Below are 18,135 nucleotides of genomic sequence, written 5' to 3'. Positions count from 1 at the left end.
CCTGGCCAACGTAGCAGCCCCATCTCAACTAAAAATACAAAAATTAGCTGGGTGCGGTGGCACACACCTGTAGTCCAAGCTACTCGGGAGGCCAAGGCTAGAGAATCACTGGAACCTGGGAGGTGCAGGTTGCAGTGAGCCGAGATCATGCCACTGCACTCCATTCTGGGTGACAGAGTGAGACTCCATCTCAAAATAAACTAAAATAAAGAAAGAAGATCAAATGGGTCACAGAGAAGGTGCTTTGTAGGGACAGCGAGCTGTGGGGCTCCCCAGCCTGTAGACAAGCTTGCATCAGCCTTCTCGCTGGGTCAAAGGCAGCTGCACATCTCACTGGGATACCTCCAAGCCCCTCCACCAGCAAGGACTCAGGCTGGAGGATTAGGCCCTTCTTGGCTGTGCCACACCCCCACGGAGGTCTCACTGGCTGGGACAGCTAGCCAGCTGGGCCATCAGGGTCGCCATCAGTGTCACCATCAGGAAGGTGACATCCAGCCACACCCTGACTCCTCATGGTCTGCAGCTGCAGGGGCCCACAGGGAGAGGGCCTCAGAGGAGAATTGCACCCCTGGGACTAAACCCCACCACCCCTGGCAAACACGCCATTCCCCCTCCTCCTCCCAAATCCTGAAATCTGGCTTCTGCCCCGGAAACTGTTGCCTTGTTATGAGATCCAAACTAGTGGGAACGCAGGGCTTAGGTTTATCTTTTCCTGCCAGGTTGCTGGATTCAGGAGCCAAGAAGAGTGATAAAGAGGGAGGTAGAAAACTTGGCGAAGATTGTGCAGGATGGGGCCCCATGGTGGGCACGTCTTGGTGGCTCCAAGTCTTATCTCCAGCTGGGTCACAGGACAGTGCCCAGGGTCTCGGCCCAGTCCCACAGCTCTGCCTGCTTGAAGCAGAGCCACAGGGGCTGATCCTGGGACCCTCCTGACACCTGGATAACTTTACCTGTGCTCCACCAAACCCTCTTTTAAACTCTGTCCCTCGTTCCCAACAGACATTCTTCCAGATACATGTGTACCTTTCGATGTTCATCTCTTTCCCGTGTATCTGAGGATGTGTCTGGGCATCCATGCTGCTTGCATCTGTGTGTGTGTGTGTGTGTGTGTGTGTGTGTGTGTGTAGAGGAAAGATTTGGGGGTTCAGGTGTCTGTGCTCCTTACCAGTGCAGATAGGTTGTGTGTGGGTTGTGAGCACATTTGTAAGTGCCCATGTTTACAGGAGGGTTTGTAATGTGCTTGCTCGCAGGTGGGGAGCATGTCTGTGTGCACACATACACAGGCATGCCTGCAGTACGTGTGTCGCTGTAGACATCAGGTTGTGTCTGTGCAGTGGACCACCCACATGCTTGTATGTGCATCACGTGTGCACACACGCTTCCATATATTAAATCTGTGTGTGGATGATGCTGAGTGAGCATGAGTTTGAACATGTATGTCACATGCCCCAGTGCTGGCTCACTCTAATCAGAAGTAGGTCTCTGGAAGGTGCAGATCCTGGCGCTGCGGGGGCTGCTAAAATTCTAAGCATATGGCTGGGTGCGGCGGCTCATGCCTGTAATCCCAGCACTTTGGGAGGCCAAGGCAGGTGGATCATCTGAGGTCATTAGCTCAAGACCAGCTTGTCCAACATGGTGAAACCCTGTCTCTACTAACATATATAACATCAGGAGAGCTCAAGACCGGGTGTGGTGGCATGCACCGGTAGTCCCAGCTACTCAGGAGGCTGAAACAGGAATATCACTTGAACCCAGGAGGCGGAGGTTGCAGTGAGCAGAGATTACACCACTGTACTCCAGCCTGGGCGACAGAGCCAGACTCCATCAAGAAAGAAAGAAAAGAAAGAAAGGGAGGGAGGGAGGGAGGGAAGGAGAGAGGAAGGGAAAGAGAGAGAGAGAAAAAGGAAAAAAGAAAAAGAAAGAAAGAAAAGAAAAAGGAAGGGAGGGAGGGAAAGAGGAAAGGAAAGGAAGAAAGAGAAGGAAGGAAGGAAAGAAAGAGAAAGAAAAGGAAGAGAAAGAAAGGGAAAAAGGAAAGTAAGGAAAGAAACCTCATCTCTACTAAAAATACAAAAAAATTAGCGGGGGATGGTAGTGGGCACCTGTAATCGCAGCTATTCAGGAGGCTGGGGCATGAGAGTCGTTTAAACCAGGGAGGCGGAGGTTGCAGTGAACTGAGACAGCATCCCTGCACTCCAGCCTGGGTGACAGATCCAGGCTCCATCTCAAAAGAAAAGAGAAGAAATCAGGGTGGCTGTGAGGTGAGCAAAGGGAGCGAGCTGAGCTTCTCACCCTCCTGCACCAGCCTTGGACCTCTTGGCCCCAGTGAGGAAGAATTTCCTGCAGGCCTCTTTGGAGGCCCAGGCTACCCTGAGAACAAACACCACCTATTCCTGCAGGGAGGGGCTGTCCTCCCTGCAGAGGCCAGGGCTGCGCAGGGTGTGAGGTGAAGACAGCTGCTTCCAGCTCAGATAAGGCTGTTTGGCTCAGATTTTCCATTTCCAGGGCCCTCCTCCTTGGGTCCCAGCCCCTAAGATCTGGACAAATGGCCTGAAGAGGGCTTTCCACTGACTCACCAGCTCCCCACCCCCACCCTGAAAACTGCAGAGCCAGGAGGGGAGACTGAGTCCAAGAACAGGCACATGTTTAAGGCCTCAGGCCAGCAGAGACAGCTTGTCCTGGGCAATTGGGAACCAAGGAAGGGGTTTCTGGGGCAGGCCAAGCCCAGCCTGGGGGGCCCTCAGAGCTCATATCCAGACTCCTGGACCTCAGGAAATCCACCTAGAGCTGGGAGGAAGGAGGACTGGCCTCTCCTCTACAACAACAATGCCTCTTTCCCTGTGGATGGAGCTCAGCTGCTCCAGCTCAGAGGACCCCGAGACTCCAGGGACAAGCAGCCATTGCTGGGGACAGAACTGGGCCTCCAACCGTGGGCCCTGTCCCCTTCCTCCCTCACCCATCCACAGCTTCCCAATAGATCTGGTGCCTCCAGCCTGCTGGGCCTGCCTTCCCTCCCCCTTTCCAGAGAAGGGGCCAGGGGAGGGGTTACTTATAGGCGCTGGCTCAGCAGCCTTCAGGACAAGAGAAGCCCGAGCTCCAGGGCTCTGCTCCCCGGGCCTTCCCCAGGGGCCTCACCGGCCAGGCAGTGTCCACTTTCAGCCCCAGCAAAAGGCTGCATCAATCAGAGTGGGCAGTTGGGGTGGGGAGGCCAGGTCAAGGCAGGGGGCTGGGCTGAGCCCTGGGCCAGAGCCCACTGGAGCCACCACAGCCCATAGACCAGCTGGGCTTCCTCAAAAGCATTTTTCAGACTAACTGCGACTGGGCTAGGGCTGGCAGGGGAGGTCTCAGAGGCTCCAACCCCTCCTTGGCAAGGCCTGGAGTGCCATCAAGCTGCCACTTCCCCCAACCCCCAGCTACATCTTGCTTTGACATCCTGTCCCAGCTAGGACCCCTATCCCTGACTCATGGGTCCCCTCACCAACAGGGGTGTGCCTGAGGGGGCCATTCAAGGCCCCTCCTAACCAGTCCCCCCGCCAATCTCACCTCCGTTTCTCAGCTGCTGCCACCACAAACTGCAAACACAAAACTCTTGCACTTCTGTGATTGCACCTGGGTTCCTACTTCTCAAACAGACGCATTACTCCTCATTCTCCAGATCAGGGTCCAGCTTAACTGCCCCCTCCTCCGGGAGGCCTCCCCTGATAAAGCCTGTCCTTGCTCGTTACCTCTACTAACCCCACGTGGTGTCCACTAGAACACAAACATCATCACACTCCATCTTCCTCCTCCAAAGCAGGGCTGTGTTTCTCAACCAGTGGTCTCTGAGGTGTGGCCACCTGCCTGCCCCCCAACCAGGCAAGGGGCCCCCTAAAGGGCAGGACCCTGTCTCCTTGTCCCTATGCCCCCATCACTCATCCCCACTCCATCAGCCAATGCTTGTGGAATGAGTGAACTAATGAATAAACAATGGGTGATGGGTCGGGCACAGCAGCTCACACCTGTAATTTCAGCACTTTGGGAAGCTGAGGCAGGCAGATCCCCTGAGGTCAGGAGTTCGAGACCAGCCTAAACCCTGTCTCTACTAAAAATATAAAATTAGCCAGCTGTGGTGGCACATGCCTTTAATCCCAGCTACTCGAGAGGCTGAGGCAGGAGAATTGCTGGAACCTGGGAGGTGGAGGTTGTGGTGAGCTGAGATCTCACCATTACACTCCAGCCTGGGTGACAAGAGTGAAACTCCATCTCAAAAAAAATAATAATAATAACGATGGATGATAAAGAGAAGGAAGGGAAGGAAAGCAGGAAAGACCCCCCACCTTGTGTCTCCTGAGCCCAGGTAACCACTTGGCGTCCCAGTGGGTGGGAAGGTGGCAGGGGAAGTTCAGGCCAGGTCTCAGTGACACGGCTCAGCCCTGGGCAAAAGCCAGATAGGTTACTCTCATTCTTTCCAGATCAAAGTTCCCCCAGGGAACAGCGTGGAACCTGACACTGGCACCAGGAGGGTAGAGCCAACTGGCCCATGCAGGAGGAGGGCACCATGATGCCAGGTGCCTGTCGTCAGACCCAGAGACAGCAGAACAGCAGCCAGGAGAACCTGGATACAATACACACGCTTGCTCCAGCCCCGCCCCGCCCAACACAGGTCCGCATGGATGGTGGGAGGAATCTCTGGCTCCAGGCCTTTTTCACTCGGACTCCCCACAGCTCTAATTCCCCATGGCCGAGGACTCGTTCCTTGCACTGCCACCTCCTCTATATTTCTTTTTTTTTCTTTTTCCTTTTTTTCTTTTGGATACAGAGTCTCGCTCTGTTGCCTGAGCTGGAGTGTGGTGGTGCAATCTTGACTCACTGCAACCTCCGTCTCCCGGGTTCAAGCAATTCTCCTTAATCAGCCTCCCAAGTAGCTGAGACTACAGGCACCCATCATCATGCCCGGCTAATTTTTTTTTTTTTTAAGAGACAGGGTTTCACCATATTGGCCAGGCTGGTCTCGAACTTCTGATGTCAAGTGATTCACCCATCTTAGCCTCCCATAGTGCTGGAATTACAGTTGCGAGTCACTGCACCCGGCCTGTGTTTCTGTATTCCTCTTTATTCTGTTCTCTCCTGGGTCCTGAATCCCTTGTTCTCTCTCCATCTCACTGTCTCTAGACATGAAGAACAGTAGTGAGGGGGCATGGTGGCCTTCTTCTCTAAGGAGATGGCTGTCTTCATGTCTGCTTCCTCTCCAGGCCCCGGTCCCTACAGCCTGCAGGGAACAGATTCGTCCTGCTGGTGGGCTGGAATGGGAGAGCGGGAGAGAGAGCCCATCACCTTTGCTGCAGCCAGGCCTCCTTGCCAGCCTCAGACTCCTGCATCTGAGCCTGTGAGTAGGCAGGGGGGACGTGGGCAGAGCATGTCTAGGTCAGAGGGTTGGTGTCCCCAAGCCAGTCCCTGAGCCTGCCACTCTCCAGTCCTTCCACATTCCACTGTTGGCTGAGGAAAAGCATGCCATTGTCAGAGGTAGCATGGACTTCATGCCCCCACGCTTGCGTGCAGGCTAAGGCACGCATGTGAGGCACATGTGCGCACACACAGCAGAGGGAGCCGCAGGACTCTGCATCCCAGTCATCGCTCAGCACTCTTTTGGCCTCAGTTTCCTTATCTGTAAAATGGGGATCATAATAATAGTATCTGCATCCTAGGATTGTTATGAGGATTCAATTAGTTCATGTTTGTAAGTCCCTTACAAAGACCCTTATGTCTGGTATGTAGTGATCACACATGTACACACACACACACACACATACACACACACACAAACACACACCCTCTGAAGAAAATTAATGAATATGCATATATGTTTAAAATGGACTCAATAAAAACTAGAGGTGGCTTTCACCTTTATCCCGTTGCCCCAGGCTGAACTGGACCTTGGTCACGGCAGGTCCAAACAGGCTTGACATGAGTGGTTGCTATAAATGCAGAGCTCTGGGGTGCATGTGTTTCTGCCGATCTGCTTTGCAGACAAAACCAAGTTCACAGCAGCTGGAAACACACCTAGAGAAGTCACAGTGCTTCAGATTGAGATGGTTGAAACCTTTTTCTTCTGCTTCAAACACACAAACATGAGCTTTTTTTAAAAGAAATAATGACACAAACATGAGCCATAACAAAAGGTAGACAGTTTTGTAGACCCAAACTGGAGACTTCTCCTTAGGAGAAAGGAGACTGGAGCCAGGAGGGGACACTGGAGCTGATGTTGGCAGTCTCTGTGGAGGGAAGACAGCAGGGCAGAGGTTAAGCCATGGTGCCAATGCCAAGCAGGACTGGGAGCAGAGCCTGGTTGCCACTGAGACCCACCCTGCCAGTGGGTGAGCATAAGCCAGAGTGGCTACACCACCTCTCTAAGGTAATGCAAAGGTCAAGCCACATGCCTGTGGCTCAGCACAGCCACCACACTCACAGGTACTTTCCCTGAAATGCATCACTCACATGAGGTGGAGACCCACAGTAGATACTTCTGAGAAAACCGTTGTCTAGAGCCCAGCCCAATATGAACCAAGCTGAGGTCACAAACAGATGGACTTGGTTTCTAGAGACTCTCCAGATAACCCACACCAGGAAGGACAGAGCACTGAGGAAGACCAACGTCATGTAAGCAAACAAACTCTGCAAACAGGGGAACTGATTACTAAGAAAATCATTTTAGAGCTAACCAAAAAGCACTTTAAAGAAAGTATCTTTAAAGTCTTCACCTGTAATCCCAGTACTTTGGGAGGCCAAGGAAGGTGGATCACCGAAGGTCAGGTGTTCAAGACCAGCCTGGCCAAAAACCCCATCTCTACTAAAAATACAAAATTTAGCTAGGTGTAGTGGCACATACTTGCAATCCCAACTACTTGAGAGGCTGAGACAGGAGAACCAGTTGAACCTGGGAGGTGGAGGTTGCAGTGAGCAAAGACCACACCACTGATTTTCAGCCTGTGTGACAGAGCAAGAATCTGTCAGAAAAAAACAAAATCATGTGAGTGGTCCTGATGTGAGAAAAAGAGAGAGGGTACAGGAAGTGTACAAAATACTGCTGAGATAAATTAAAGAAGACCTAAAGAAATGGGGAGATATACCATATTCATGGATCTTAAGAATCAACATTGCAAATTCTCAATTTTATCTAGAGAGTATCACTATCCCAATCAAAATTTCTGCAGGAATTCATTCTTAAAAACAGACTAGTTAATTCTAAAATTTACCTGAAAAAAATTTAATAAGAAATATGGGCCAGGCATGGTGGATTACACCTGTAATCCCGGCAATTTGGGAGGCTGAGACAGGTGACTCACCTGAGATCTGGAGGTCAGGAATTCAAGACCAGTCTGACCAAAATGGAGAAACCCCATCTCTACTAAAAATACAAAAGAAAATTAGCCAGGCACACACCTGTAATCCCAGCTACTCAGGAGGCTGAGATAGGAGAATTATTCAAACCTGGGAGGCAGAGGTTGTGGTGAGCTGAGATTGCACCATTGCACTCCAGCCTGAGCAATAAGAGCAAAACTCTGTCTCCAAGAAATAATAATAATACAAACAATTAGCCAGGTGTGGTGGCATGTACCTGTAATCCCTGTGACTTGCAAGGCTGAGGCAGGAGAATCACTTGAACCCAGAAGGCAGACATTGCGGTGAGCTGAGATCACACCACTATACTCCAGCCTAAGTGATGGAACGAGACTCTCTCTAAAAACATAAATAAATAAAAATTAAGAAAGAAATATGTTGGAGGATAAAATTTTTCAATTTTGAGATGTATTATAATGCAATTATAATTAAGATAGTGTTCTCTCACTCTAAAAATAAACAGGGATATCAGTGGAACAGAATACAGTCCAGAATTAGGCTCACAGTCAACTGATTTTCTTCAGTGGTAACTCAGTGGGGAAAAGGATAGTCTTTCATATAAATAGTGCCAGAAAAATTAGATTACCTATATGCCAAAATAAAATTTAAAAAACCTTGACCTTTACCTCACATCATACCTTAAAATGAATTCGAAATAAATCATAGTCCTAAATATAAGAGCTAAAACTATAATACTTCTAAAGAAAACATAGAACAAAATCTTGATGACCTTGAGTTAGGCAAAGATTTCTTAAATGGGAAACAAAAGCAAAATGATAACTAGAACTTTACCAGCATTTTAAAGTTTTGATTTTTAAAGCTGCTATTAAGAAAACGAAAAGCTGACCAGGTACAGTGGCTCATGCCTGTAATCCCAGCACTTTGGGAGGCCAAGGCAGGCAGATCACGAGGGAAGAAGTTCAAGACCAGCTTGGCCAACATGGTGAAACCTACTAAAAATACAAAAATTAGCTGGGCATGGTGGCACATGGCTATAATTTCAGCTAGTCAGGAGGCTGCTGTGAGAGAATTGCTTGAACTGGGAAGAAGGTAGAGGTTGCAGAGAGCCAAGATCATGCCACTGCACTTTAGCCTGGATGACAGAGTGAGAGTCCACCTTAATAAAAAAGAAAATGAAAATGAAAAGTCAAACCACAGACTGAGAGAAAACATATGGAAAATTTGTTTATTCATTTAATGGGGTTGCTAAAAATAAATCAATTTAAAAAATAATAATAATTTAATAAAGAACTTGTATCCAGCATGCAGAAGGAACTCTTGAAATTCAGTAATAGGCCAGGCTCAGTGGCTCATGCCTGTAATCCCATCACTTTGGGAGGCCAAGGCTGGTGGATCACCTGGGGCCAGGAGTTCAAGATCAGCCTGACCAACATGGTGAAACCCTGTCTCTACTAAAAATACAAAAATTAGCCAGGTGTGGTGGCACGCACCTGTAATCCCAGCTACTTGGGAGGCTGAGGCAGGAGAATTGCTTGAATCTGGAGATGGATGTTGCTGTGAGCTGAGATCACACCATTGCACTCTGGCCTGGGCAGCAAAAGTGAGAATCTGTCTAAAAACAACGAAAATAACAACAACCAAAAAAAAAAAAACACCTTGGTAATAAAATAAGATTACCTGATTTTTTAATGGGCAAAAGACTTCAACAGACCCTTCAGCAAAGAAGATATATGAATAGCAATAAGTGAGTAAAATGATGTCCAATATCATTAGACATTAGGGAAATGGAAACTAAAAGTATAATGAGATACCACTGCGCGCGCGCGCACACACACACACACACACACACCCATAAAGCCTTAAAAACTGACAATACTTAAGTGTTGCCAAGAATATAAAGCAACTGGAATATTCACCATGTTGGTGGGAAAGCAGAAAGCACAGTTATTTTGGAAAATAACTTGGTGGTTTCTTGTTGAGTTAACCATTACCATATGACCTGGCAATCTTGCCCAGATATTTATCCAAGAAGAATGAAAACATTCATCTACATAAAGACTTGTGCACAAATGCTTATAATGCCTATATTCATTACAGTAAACAATTGGAAGCAATCTAATCTACATCGATGGGTGAATCAATACAGTGTGGTATATGGATACAATAAACACTCCTCAGCAATAAAATGAAAAAGCTGATACATGCAATGACACAGATGCCTCTCAAAGGCTTTCTGCAAGTGAAAGAAGCCAGATATGAACAAGTACATCTTGTATAATTCCTTTTACAATACATAAGTCCTCAAAACATGATTTCTTTATTTCTTTTCTTTCTTTTTTTTTGAGACGGAGTTTTGCTCTGGAGTGCAGTGTCACCATCTTGGCTCCCTGCAACCTCTACCTCCTGGGTTCAAGCAATTCTCCTGCCTCAGCCTCTCGAGTAGCTATAACTACAGACATGCGCCAACATGTCTGGCTAATTTTGTCTTTTTCGTAGCCGCAAGGTTTCACTATGTTGGTCTCGAACTCCTGACCTAGTGATCTGCCTGCCTCGGCCTTCCAAAGTGCTGGGATTACAGGCATGAGTCACTGCACCCAGCCAAAACATGGTTTCTTAGGTGAAGACCAACACACAGGAATCAAACTCAGATGAGTGCTTGTCAAGGACCAGAGGTAAGGGGTGGAGCAAAGGGATGCTAGAAAACTGCTTCCTTGTTGAAAATGTTCTGTGTCTTTTTTTTAAACAGGGAACTGATTGTATTCATTTGTAGCCTGTCAACCCATAATTCTTTAGGATGTTCAAAGTTGGATTGACCATATGCCCATCCCTGTTCCTCTTGACACTCAATAAGATGCAGCCATCTGAATAAGTGGAAGTGTAATATTCACTCCAGGAATTATGTCAGGAGCCTTAAATCCAAAATGCATTGGATTGAGTCTTTTAACCCAACAGTTTGCCACTGTTGGCAGATTTAGGACATCTCAGGTGAGAGCTCACATTATAATGGGGTGGCGCAGGGCTCCCCCATACCCAAAAATCTTTCTGAGTGTTTTCCAGGAAAATGCCTCTTTCTCCTCAAATCCTCTGATCTTGGTTACAACTGATGGTAGTGCAATAGATGGGTCTGTGTGTTGATCTAGAAACATCTTTATGGTGTGATATGTTGTCATTTGCACTCTGCCAGCCGCCAGTCTAACCTGATCTGGTAGCTCTTCTTCCGGGGACTCAAATTCTCCTATTTTCAAAGCAAAGACGAGTGATCCATCTCATGGTCTCAAATAAAACCAGTCAGCCACCAGCCCCGCATTGTCACTAACAGGTTTGCACCACCCGTGTATGGGTCGTTGGAGAGACACCATCAGGTTCTTGAAGCATTTTTGAGCCTGGAGACTATTCACATAAATTTTGTCCCTCGAATTTGCTACTATGTCAGCCAGCAGGTCACAACAGTGCCGAGGTACAGACGATTTCTCGAAGGATGCAGATTCCAGGTCTTCCCTTTGAGGATTTCACCATACAGTGTTTTGGTGGTTTTCTTTCCACTACTGGAATCGCAAGATACAACTCCTCAGAGATTCCTACAGATAAGAGATACTCAGCCTGGCGGGGTGGCTCTGGCCTGCAATCCCAGCACTTTGGGAGGCTAGGGCAGGCAGATCACCTGAGGTTGGGAGTTTGGGACCAGCCTAACCAACATGGAGAAACCCCATCTCCACAAAAAATTGCAGGATTCACCAGGCATGATGGTGCATGTCTGTCCCAGCTACTAGGAAGGCTGAGGCAGGAGAATCATTTGAACCTAGGAGGCATAGGTTGTGGTAAGCCAAAATCATGCCATTGCACTCCAACCTGGGCAACAAGAATGAAACTCCATCTCAATAAAAACAAAAAGAGATTGTAATGTAATGTATCAAACAAAAGTAGAGAAACACCTAACTTGCTGTGATGGGATGGAAGTGTGATCAGTGGATTGGGTCAAGCATCGATGTGGCTGTTAAGTCTTTTGCTTCCCCAGTTCGAGGATGTGGTTCATCTAGGTAGGTTGGGTACTGCCCAAATTTCCACATAGCTCAAATGACTTCTGCCCAGGAAATGGCAATGTGGAGGGAGGCTCAGAGACATCCACGGGATCCTCCATGGTGAACTATAGTGTTGGTTTCGGAAGCAATTGGTTCCTTCTTGGTCTTAATTGTGGTGTCAGTTGCTGGCAATATACACAAAAATTGGTGACTTTTACTTCATGCAAATTATACCTCAGCTGGGTGTGGTGGCTCACACGTGTAATCCCAGCACATTAGGAGGGTGACGCCAGTGGCTCACATGTCAGGAGTTCAAGACCATCCTGGCCAATATGGTGAAACCCAGTCTCTACTAAAAATACAAAAATTAGCCAGGCATGGCAGGTTAGGTGCCTGTGGTTCCATCTACTCAGGAGGCTGAGGCAGAAGAATCACTTAACCCCAGAGGTGGAGTTTGCAGTGAGCTAAGATTGCAGCACTGCACTCCAGCCTGGCAACAAAACCAGACTCTTTGAAAAAAAAATTGTACCTCAATAATAAATCTGATTTTTAAAATCCAAGTCCTGGAGCAGTCACTATGCCTGTGATCCCAGAATTTTGGGAGCACAAAGCAGGATTGCTGAAGCCCTGGACTTCCAAACAAGCCTGGGCAATATAACAAGACCCCGTCTCTACAAAAATCATTTTAAAAAAATGAGTTAATGAGAGATGTGCTGACTGATAGTGGTTTTATCATAAATTGAAGAGAGTTGGCTACATTGAAAACTGGTACCCCTGAAACCTATCATAAAAAAAGGATGTATGGCTAGAGGATTCAAGATGGCGCTGTGAGAACAACCCAGGATTGAAGCTCGCAATCAATGCGCAGAGGGGTTGAGTCAGGGCCACATTTCCAGACGGATCTTTGTTGCCCACAGAACGGGGAAATTCCTAGGTATAGAGGAGACATGGACTGCCAGGCAGAGGTTTTGGCTGGTGCAGCTGGCAGCCGGTGCGGTGGCAGCCCGCACTGTGGTGGCGCTACACAGTGCTCCGCACAAAGCGCACTCATCCAGGTGCCCTGTTGAACCGGCAACCTGAGACTTGGGAGGGCTGAACTTGAGACTGAATGGGACTTGGACAGTGAGCTAGCCCAGGAGATTCCAGGGTCACAGCTTTTGGGGTAGCGCAGTGGGACAAACAATATGGCGATTCCAAATGCTCCCTGTGGAGGGGTTCCCTGAGGCTGCAGCTCCGTGGGGGAGGGGCATCCGCCATTACCGAGGCAAACCGCCCCTACTGAGGTACACGCCCATTGCTGATGCAGCCTGCCATTACCGAGGCAACCCACTACAACAGAGAGACTCCATCACAGGGCGTAGCCCATGGCAGCAGGGTGGAGACTGCAGCAGAAGGGCAGAGCCTGCAGCAACAGGGCGAACCTCACACCAGCAGGGCGGAGCCTCGGCAGGCAAAAAGTGACTAGACTGCCTCCTAGCTGGGCAGGACAGCATGGCGGACACTCACAAGGAAAGCCCCACCCACCCCCAGACAGAGCATCTGAGAAAAAAAGGGTTTTTTTTATGAGTTATGTTGCAGCAGAATTAAACATAGCAGCCTAACAGCCCTGAATGAACAACAGAGCTCACAGCTCAGCACTTGAGCTCCTATAAAGTAGAGACTGTCTACTCAAGCAGCCCCCTGACCCCTCTATATCCAAAAGACTGACATTTGGCAGGCATCACTCTGGGACAAAGATAGCAGAAAAAGAAACTGGTAGCATCCCTTACTGTTCCGCAGCTGCTATAGGTGCACCCCAGACAAGCAGGGCCTGGAGTGGACCTCAGCAGTCATACAGTGAAGGGGCTAGACTGGTAGAAGGAAAAGCAAGTAACAGAATACTTCATCATCAACAATCTGGGTGTCCACTCGGAGACCCAATCGAAAAGTCAGCAACTACACAGACGACAGGTGGATAAATCCACAAAGATGGGAAGAAACCAGCGAAAAAAGGAGTAAAACACTTGAAACCAGAACACCTCACCTCCTAGACAGGACCAAAACTCCTCACCAGCAAGGGAACAAAGCTGGATGGAGAATGACTGTGATGAAATGATGGAATTAGACTTCAGAAGGTGGATAATGAGAAACTTTTGTGAGCTAAAAGAACATGTTTTTAAATGAATGCAAAGAGACTAAGAACCTTGAAAAAAGATATGAAAAAAGATTTGAGGAAATGATAACAAGAATGGATAATTTAGAGAGGAATATGAATGAATTAAAGAAGCTGAAAAACACAATACGAGAAATTCATGAAGCATGCTCAAGTTTCAACAGCCAAATTGACCAAGCAGAAAGAAGAATATCAGAAGTCGAAAATCAACGCAATGAAATAAAACAAGAAACCAAGATCAGAGAAAAAAGCACAAAAAGGAATGAACGAAGTCTCCAAGAAATGTGGGACTATGTGAAGAGACCTAACCTACGTTTGATAGGCACACCAGAATGTGACGAAGAGAATGAATCCAAGCTGGAAAATACTCTTCAGGACATTATCCAGGTAAATTTCCCCCACCTAGCAAGACAGGCCAACACTCAATTGCAGGAAATACAGAGAACACCACAAAGATATTCCACAAGAAGAGCAACCCCAAGGCACATAATCGTCAGATTCAACAAGGTTGAAATAAAGGAGAAAATACTAAGGGCAGCCAGAGAGAAAGGTCGGGTCACCCAAAAAGGGAAGCCCATCAGACTCACAGCAGATCTCTCGGCAGAAACACTACAAGCCAGAAGAGAGTGGGGGCCAATATTCAACATCCTTAAAGAAAAGAACTTTCAACCCAGAATTTCATATCCAGCCAAACTGAGCTTCAGACGTGAAGGAAAAATAAAATCCTTTGCGAACAAGCAAGTACTCAGAGATTTTGTCACCACCAGGCCTGCTTTACAAAAGCTCCTGAAAGAGGCACTACACATAGAAAAGAACTACCAGTACCAGCCATTCCAAAATCACACTAAATGCTAAAGAGCATCAACATAATGAAGAATCTACAACAACTAACAGGCAAAACAGCCAGCAAGCATCAAAATGGCAGTATCAAATTCACACAGAACAATATTAACCCTAAATGTAAATGGACTAAATGCACCAATCAAAAGACACAGACTGGCAAATTGGATAAAAATCCAAAACCCATCAGTGTGCTGTATACAGGAAACCCATCTCACATGCAAGGATACATAAAGGCTCAAAATAAAGGGATGGAGAAAGATTTACCAAGCAAATGGAGCGCAAAAAAAAGCAGGAGTTGCAATTCTCATCTCTGATAAAATAGACTTTAAAGCAACAAAGATCAAAAGAGACAAAGAAGGCCATGGTAAAAGAATCGATACAAGAAGAGCTAACGATCCTAAACATATATGGACCCAATACAGGAGCACACAGATACATAAGGCAAGTTCTTAATGACTTACAAAGAGACTTAGACTCCCACACAATAATAGTGGGAGACTTTAACACTCCACTGTCAATATTAGACAGATCAACCAGACAGAAAATCAACAAGGATATCCAGGGCTTGAACTCAGACCTGGAGCAAGCAAACCTGATAGACATTTACAGAACTCTCCACCCCAAATCCACAGAATATACATTCTTCTCAGCATCACATCACACCTACTCTAAAATTTGACCACATAATTGGAAATAAAGCACTGCTCAGCAAATGCAAAATAACTGAAATCATAACAGCCTCTCAGACCATAGTGCAATCAAGTTAGAACTCAGAATTCAGAAACCAACCCAGAACCGCACAGCTTCATGGAAACTGAACAACTGGCTCTTGAATGTTGACTGGATAAACAACGAAATGAAGGCAGAAATAAAGTTCTTCGAAACCAATGAGAACGAAGACACAACATGCCAGAATCTCTGGGACACATTTAAAGCAGTCTCTAGAGGAAAGTATATAGCAATAAGTGCCCATATGAGAAGAATGGAGAGATCCAAAATTGACACCCTATCGTCAAAATTGAAAGAGCTAGAGGAGCAAGATCAACAAAACTCAAAACCCAGCAGAAGACAAGAAATAACTAAGATCAGAGCTGAACTGAAGGAGATTGAGATACGAAAAACCCTTCAAAAAATCAATAAATCCAAGAGCTGGTTTTTTGAAAAGATCAACAAAATAGACAGACCACTAGCCAGATTGATTAAAAATAAAAGAGAGAACAACCAAATAGATGCAATAAAAAATGATAAAGGGGAAATCACCACAGATTCCATAGAAATTCAAACCATCATCAGAGAATATTACAAACAACTCTGCACATAATCTAGTAAACCTGGAAGAAACGGATAAATTCCTGGACTCCTGTGTCCTCACAAGCCTAAACCAGGAGGAAGCTGAAACTATGAATAGACCAATAACAAGGGCAGAAGTCGAGGCAGCAATTAAGAGCCTACCACACAAAAAAAGCCCAGGTCCAGACAGGTTCACAGCCGAATTCTACCAGACACACAAAGAGGAGCTGGTACCATTCCTTCTGAAACTATTTCAAATAATCCAAAAAGAAGGAATACTTCCCAAATCATTCTATGAGACCAATATCATCCTGATACCAAAACCCGGCAGAGACCCAACAAGAAAAGAAAACTTCAAGCCAATATCCATGATGAACATAGATGCAAAAATCTTCAATAAAATATTGGCAAGCCGATTGCAACAGCAAATCAAAAAATTTATTCATCATGATCAAGTAGGATTCATCCCGGGGATGCAAGGCTGGTTCAACATACGCAAGTCTATAAACGTAATTCACCACATCAACAGAACCAAAAACAAAAACCACATGATTATCTCAATTGACGCAGAGAAGGCATTTGACAAAATTCAACAGCCCTTTATGCTAAAAACCCTCAATAAACTCGGTATCGATGGAATGTATCTCAAAGTAATAAAAGCTATTTATGACAAACCAACAGCCAATATCATAATGAATGGGCAAATACTGGAAGCATTCCCTTTGAAATCGGCACTAAACAAGGATGCCCTCTTTTACCACTCCTATTCAATATAGTACTGGAAGTTCTAGCCAGAGCAATCAGGCAAGAAAAAGAAATAAAGGGTATTCAAATAGGAAAAGTGGAAGCCAAATTGTTTCTATTTGCAGACGACATGATAGTATACCTAGAAGACCCCATCACCTCAGCCCAAAAACTCCTGAAACTGATAAGCAAATTCAGCAAAGTCTCAGGATATAAAATCAATGTGCAAAAATTACAAGCCTTCCTCTACACCAATAGCAGAGTTAAAGAAAGCCAAATCAAGAACGAACTGCCATTCGCAATTGCTACAAAAAGAATAAAATACCTTGGAATACAACTCACAAGGAACGTAAGGGACCTCTTAAAGGAAAACTACAAACCACTGCTCAACGAAATCAGAGAGGACACTAACAGATGGAGAAACATTCCATGTTCATGGTTAGGAAGAATTAATATCGTAAAAATGGCTATACTGCCCAAAGTAATTTACAGAATCAGTGCTATACCCATCAAGCTACCACTGACTTTCTTCACAGAACTGGAAAAAACCACCACGAACTTCATATGGAACCAAAAGAGAGCCCGCATAGCCAAGTCGATTCTAAGCAAAAAGAACACAGCGGGGGGCATTACACTACCGGATTTCAAACTATACTACAAGGCTACAGTAATCAAAACAGCATGGTACTGGTACCAAAACAGAGATATAGACCAATGGAACAGAACAGAGGCATTGGAGGCAACACAACATATTTACAACCATACAATTTTTGATAAACCCGACAAAAACAAGCAATGGGGAAAGAATTCCCTGTTCAACAAATTGTGTTGGGAAAACTGGCTAGCCATGTGAAGAAAGCAGAAACTGAACCCCTTCCTGACATCTTACACCAAAATTAACTCCAGATGGATTAAAGACTTAAACATAAGACCTGGCACCATAAAAGCCCTAGAGGAAAATCTAGGCAAAACCATCCAAGACATAGGAGTAGGTAAGGACTTCATGAACAAAACACCAAAAGCATTGGCAACAAAGGCCAAAATAGACAAATGGGACCTAATAAAACTCCACAGCTTCTGCATGGCAAAAGAAGCAGTCACTAGAGTGAATCGGCAACCAACAAAATGGGTTTGCAGTTTACCCATCTGACAAAGGGCTGATATCCAGAATTTACAAGGAACTCAAACAGATTTACAGAAAAAACAAACAAACAAACCCATTCAAAATTGGGCAAAGGATATGAACAGACACTTTACGAAAGAAGACATATATGAGGCCAACAATCATATGAAAAAATGCTCATCGTCACTGGTCATCAGAGAGATGCCAATCAAAACCACATTGAGATACCATCTCACGCCAGTTAGAATGGCGATCATTAAAAAATCTGGAGACAACAGATGCTGGAGAGGATGTGGAGAAAAAGGAACACTTTTACACTGTTGGTGGGAGTGTAAATTAGTTCAACCATTGTGGAAGACAGTGTGGCGATTCCTCAAGGCCTTAGAAATAGAAATTCCATTTGACCCAGCAATCCCATTACTGGGTATATATCCAAAGGACTATAAATTGTTCTACTATAAGGACACATGTACACGAATGTTTATTGCAGCACTGTTTACAATAGCAAAGACCTGGAACCAACCCAAATGCCCATTGATGATAGACTGGATTGGGAAAATGTGGCACATATACACTATGGAATATTATGCAGCAATCAGAAATGATGAGTTTGTGTCATTTGTAGGGAT

The 18,135-nt window shown here is 46.0% G+C and overlaps 1 protein-coding gene across 1 annotated transcript in view; it reads right to left on the bottom strand.

Annotated features, from left to right (window-relative positions):
- Positions 1-1,076, bottom strand: part of LOC128931037 (smoothelin-like protein 2) — a 32,557-nt gene extending 31,481 nt beyond the window's left edge. Inside the window, 1 exon segment of the mRNA XM_078350185.1 lies at positions 1,024-1,076. Coding sequence (XP_078206311.1) covers positions 1,024-1,076 — 53 coding nt within the window.
- Positions 1,077-18,135: the final 17,059 nt, after the last annotated feature.

Source organism: Callithrix jacchus, chromosome 15 (assembly GCF_049354715.1).
Source record: "Callithrix jacchus isolate 240 chromosome 15, calJac240_pri, whole genome shotgun sequence".
Lineage (NCBI taxonomy): Eukaryota > Metazoa > Chordata > Mammalia > Primates > Cebidae > Callithrix > Callithrix jacchus.
Note: the sequence above shows the minus strand (reverse complement) of the source record. Positions and strands in the feature narration are given on the sequence as shown.